General features: G+C 64.5%; 1 protein-coding gene across 1 annotated transcript; it reads left to right on the top strand.

Moving 5' to 3' along the window:
- The first annotated feature begins 1535 nt into the window (after positions 1-1535).
- On the top strand, positions 1536-3650 carry GADD45B (growth arrest and DNA damage inducible beta). The gene is made up of 4 exons (XM_077121234.1): positions 1536-1807; positions 1931-2032; positions 2413-2635; positions 2907-3650. The coding sequence occupies exons 1-4, from the start codon at positions 1764-1766 to the stop codon at positions 3018-3020; spliced, it is 483 nt and encodes a 160-aa protein (XP_076977349.1). The 5' UTR covers positions 1536-1763; the 3' UTR covers positions 3021-3650.
- Positions 3651-5253: the final 1603 nt, after the last annotated feature.

The following is a 5253-nucleotide window of genomic DNA, read 5'->3' as shown; positions in this document are numbered from 1 at the left end:
TTGCAACTCTCATCCGGGTTCCGGCATTGACACTCTTTTCCGGGCCCTCGGGCTCAGAGACCCCGCGTGACCACCAGGTGGCGCCGCCGCGCCTGGCAGCACCCGGGACCTTTCGCGCCCCAGGTGTGGGCGGCGCGGAGGCGGCGCGATGCGTCAGCTGGCCCCGCGGGCGGGAGGAGGTGGGGGGGGGCCGGGGGAGTGAAGCCAGGCTCCAGACTGGCGGGGGAGGGGGCGCAGACGTGAGTCACCCGGGAGCCCCCGATTGCCCGTGGGAGCCGGCCCCCCGCGAGGCTGCCTGCCTGTTTCGTGAGCGTCTTTCCCCGGGGCAGGCGGGTGTGACTGCGTGGGGCAGTGCCCGCGCGCGCGCGCGCTGGGCTCCGACACCCGCTAGCCAGTGGCTTTGGGGGAGGGACGGCCTCTCCAAGCCTTAGTTTCCCCTTTTGCATGATAAAGATAAGCATAGCTCCAGCTTCCCGGGTGCTTGAGGATTAAATGAACCCTGATCGGGCGGACCGGGGAGCACCTGGTATGCAATAGGCGCCCAATGCATATCATAAAAGCGGCGATCGTGATGCAAGCAGGCCAGAGGCTGCAGCGCATATGCAAGCAAGAGCCGTCCCACCACCACCACCTACTGCCCCCCTCCACCCCCAACTTTCTCTTGGGTCTTAATTTCCCTCCACTGAAGGACGGTGGAGCGAGCTGCAAAGCCACCTGCGTCTTCCACGAGGGCCCCAACCTGAAACTGGGGCTGTGGAGGTGCGGAGAGGGGGCGCCCCGACTCCTCCCCCAAGTATGCCTGGGGCATCTGTAGTTGGAGGAACCTCGAGGCAACCTCCCGTCGCCCCCAGGTGACGTCTATTGAGCGCTTACTGTATGCCTCTTAAAATTGTCATGCTTCCTCCAACCGGGGAGGTAAAGCTGCCTTTGTATGGGACGGGGCGGGGAGTGGGGGGCTACAGAGACCCGAGAAGAGCAGTCAACCCGGGTCTGGGGTCCCCGCAGCCACCTGGGAGCAATCGGGCCGCAAAGCGGGGCTCCTTCTTCGCCCACCCACGCCCCCTCCCTGGCAGGACCCCGCAAAGCCTGCGAAGAGCGCGAGCCAGGGGAGCTCTTCCAGCGTCGGGAGAGGATTCCAGCAACCGCCGCCAAAAGTCCGGACGGCGCTAGGCCGCCTCGCGCGCTGGAAATCCCGCGCGCGCCCCGAAACGCGGCGCCGCTGCCGGGAAATCAGGAGAAAACTTCTGCTTTTTTTTTTTTTTTTCTTTTTTTGGCACTCATGCTACCGCCCCCCCCCCCCCTCCGCGCCCGCTAACCCCCTAGACGTCGCTTCCCTCCTTGGGGCTCTCGCCCCCACGTGGGACGCCCCCACCGCGCCGCACCCCGCCCTCTCTCTCCACGGACCAACCGCCGCGCGCGCTGCTCTCGCCTTTGTTGGCCCGTCGGCCAATCGGAAGGGCGGACGGTGGCGCCGAGGCCCCGCCCCGGGTCTGAGAGGAAATAAAGGGCGGCGCCGCCCGGCCGCGGGTGTAGATCGCGGGAGTCCAGACGCACGTCTGTATTTCGTTGCTGTCCCCGCCTCTTTCGCTGGGGAGTTTGCACTTTTCTTTCGCTTTTATTCGTGGGGATTTCGCCGCCTCTCGGAAGTGTGCGAAGCGCTCTCCGGCCTCGTGGGAAGCTTTTGCGCGGTGTGGCCTCGGATCTGGCTTTTTTTTCCTGGGGGCTGTCGTGGAGCTCTTTCCGCTGTGGATTATAACTGCACCATGACGCTGGAAGAGCTCGTGGCGTGCGACAACGCGGCGCAGAAGTAAGTTGCGGGACGCCTCCCGCCGCCTGAGGTCGGCGGGGCCACGCTGGTGGGGGTGGGGGGTGGGGGAAACGCGGCGACCGTCCCCGGCGCTGACGTACCCCCCCTCTCCCTTGGTCCCAGGATGCAGATGCTGAGCTCAGCCGTGGAAGAGCTGCTGGTGGCTGCGCAGCGCCAGGACCGGCTCACCGTGGGGGTGTACGAGTCGGCCAAGCTGATGAATGTGTGAGTCACCCCCCTCCCCGGGCCGCGCGCAGGGGTGGGCACCCCCTCCGCGCTGCACGCCTGCACGCCCCCAGCACCCCTCCGTTTGCATGGGGCTGGGATTTCCCCTAGTGCCCTCACAGTGGGTTGGGGACCTCTTAGCTTTCGGTGTTGGGGGAAGGGGAGGGGGTTGACTTCGGCGTCCAGGACCTGCATGGTCTGCAAGCATTCCTCCACTTACGCTGTCCCCCCTCAATACCTTAATCCTTGCACCCCTCCCCCGTCCCCCTCGGCCTGCAGATGCGGTGCCCTGCACCCGCGGTTTCCTTTAGCTTTTTTTGCAAACTTCCCCTCACTCCGTGGTGCCCAGCTGACGCCTCTTCCCCTTCCCCCCGCCCCAGGGACCCCGACAGCGTGGTCCTGTGCCTCCTGGCCGTCGACGAGGAGGAGGAAGGTGACATCGGCCTGCAGATCCACTTCACGCTCCTGCAGTCCTTCTGCTGCGACAATGACATCGACATCGTCCGCGTCTCGGGCATGCAGCGCCTGGCCCAGCTACTGGGCGAGCCGGTGGAGACCCAGGGCTCGGCCGAGGCCCGCGACCTACACTGCCTCCTGGTCACGGTGAGCCCCGCCCCGCCCCCGCACCGGGACCCGTGTTTGTCAACAAAGTCGGGCCGGCGACCCAGCTCAGCCCTCAGCCACGCTTGGCATGTCCCGTGGGCAGCCCAGTCCAGCCGGGTCACCCAGGGTGCGATTTCCAACCTGCCTGTTTACCCCAAATGGGGCCGCCCCCGGGAGAGTGAGGCGCCCCGCCCACCCTGGGAGTCCTCCCCCCCCACGCCATGCACCTCCCCCCCCTGAACCCCCCCTTCTTCCTTCCCTTCCCCCCCAGAATCCTCACACGGAGGCTTGGAAGAGCCACAGCCTGGTGGAAGTGGCCAGCTACTGCGAAGAAAGCCGGGGAAACAACCAGTGGGTCCCCTATATCTCCCTCCAAGAACGCTGAGGTCCCTTCCCAGCAAGCAGAACCTTCCAGTTGCTGCCGAAAAAAAGAAAATACAGTAAATATTTGACCCCCTCACCCGCAGAGCAACCCATCCACCCCCACCAAAAAATAAATAAATAAATAAAAACAACCCGTGAGACCAACGGGGAGGGGGCAGTGACGTGGAGACTGAGGACAAGGAGAGGTGTGGCCGCCCCCAGGGCAGAGAGGCGGCAGCAGTGCCAGAAGCAGGGGCCACCGGCCGCGGAGAGAGGAGAAGAGGGGACCCCAGGCCTGCAGGAGAGAGGACCTGACAGCTCAGGCCCCGAGACACAGCAGGAGCTGGAGTGGGGGAGCTGCGGACCCTCCCCCACCATCGCGGAAGTCTTGGACTCTGCTTCAAAAGTGGAGTGAGACCTGCTACGACGTCCCCCACCCTTCCTGAGACTGGAGCTGACAGATGCAAAAGGGACTTGGTGACCGACTTGGGGGGGGTGCAGCCACCCTGGCCAGGACTAATACGGGATCTGTCTGCACCCAGGAACTCCCGGTTTGCAAATTATACAGACAATCTATTTTGTTACTTGCAGCTCACAGATGCATATATTTTTATTTCTACTAGGATGGCCTAATAATAAATTTCAAAGCCTCTGGGTTCTTGTGTATTTTCCACTTAGGAGAAGGATTAAGGACCACCCCCTACCCCCCAGCCCCACAAGACTCGTGCGCGCGCGTGCTCACACACAAACACACACACACACCAGCAGCCACACCACAGGCTCCTTTGCAAAAAAACAGTGCCTCTTCTCTCTGCAGCCGGCGCCACCACCCAGGTTCAACAAAGCTTAGTTTCTTTTTTTTCCCTCTTCTCCCTCCTCCTGCCCTGTAGCAATTAAAAGACCGGTTTATTACGAAACCTGGCCGCCTGGCCGCTGCTGCTAAGGCTGGGAAGGAGCCAACCCCAGGGTCGGGCACCCCCTAAGGGGCTGGCTGTCGCCCCTCTCCGTGGCCCAGGGCCCAGAGAGGCCGAGGCCAGCCAGGAACCACACAGCAGGGTGGGCTCCGAGCTGCCCTGGGGTTGACTTAAGCTGCACGGGGCACCTTTTGGGGATCTTTCAGGGAGTGACCCCACCCAGACCCTTTGTCTCCCGGGATGGGCCTTTTTACTGCACACACACAATTTGTTTTTCCCTGTCCCCAAACTAAAATCAGCAGGAAGAGAAATGCCCCAGGAAGTCGGCCTCGCAGCCCAGCTGGGCCTGGCACGACCCAGCGTTTTGCTTCTGAACCGAAACTGAGCCCGGGCCCGCCACCTCCTTGTTCGGCAATTGCCGGCGCGGTGACGCCCCCTGCCTGGGGCTGGGACCGGGTCCTGCCCTGCCGGTCCTCAGTCCTGCCCGCCCGGGGCTGTGTGGTGGGATCGCTCGGCCTGGGGAGCAGGGATGGGGAGGTGGGGGGGTCGCCCCTCGACTTGGGGAGATGGGGGGCCCTGGCCGCAGGCCGCGCGACCTTTCCACGGAGCCTCATGTGGGCGCAGGAGGAAAACCCCGGAGAGCCCCTGGGAGTCACGGGGCAGGGGAGAGCCCCGCCAGGCGGGGGGGGGGGGGGGGGGGGGGGAAGGGGGAGAGGTGGAGGGAGGGGGAAGTCCCCGGTGAGGGGGGAAGGGCGGAGATCCCTGCTGGGGTTGGGAGGAGGGGAATCCCTGCCAGGTTAGATAGCGATTGGAGAGCAGGAGCCTCGAGGGGTGGAGGGGCAGTTCAGTGGCCCAGGGAGTTGGGGAGAAATGAGGGGGAGCCCAGAGAGGTCCCTGTGGGGGGCGGGGGCGGGGCAGAAGGAATCCCTGGAGGAGTTGCTGGGAGGGTAGAATCCAGATGAAGAGTCCAGAGGTCCCAGGAGGGAAGAGAGGACCTAGGGGGGACAGTGTTGGAGGCTCAGGGACCCCTGAGAGATTGGGGGTGGGGGGAGACCTGGGGCCCCAAGGAGGGGTGGAGGGGACTGGGTGGGGAAGGCTGAGCTGGGGGAGGAGCCGAGGGTCGGTCCAGCCGTGGCCCCGAGGCCCAAACGGCTTTTGAGTTGAATGGGGACTCCCCGGGAGAAGGGGTGGCCTCAAGAGGCGCGTCCCTGCCGGCTCTGCCCCTGGAGGTCAGACAGCCCGTCCCTGCCGTGAGCCTGGTCATCCCCAAGGAGAGGGTGACAACTGACCTTCTCATCCGTCGGTGTCTCCAGCCCCTGGCCCCAAGGGACCTCTCTGTGC

Source organism: Tamandua tetradactyla, chromosome 11, assembly GCF_023851605.1.
Source record: "Tamandua tetradactyla isolate mTamTet1 chromosome 11, mTamTet1.pri, whole genome shotgun sequence".
In the NCBI taxonomy this organism is placed as follows: domain Eukaryota; kingdom Metazoa; phylum Chordata; class Mammalia; order Pilosa; family Myrmecophagidae; genus Tamandua; species Tamandua tetradactyla.
The sequence above is the reverse complement of the archived record's forward strand: the minus strand, read 5'-3'. Positions and strand labels throughout refer to the sequence as shown.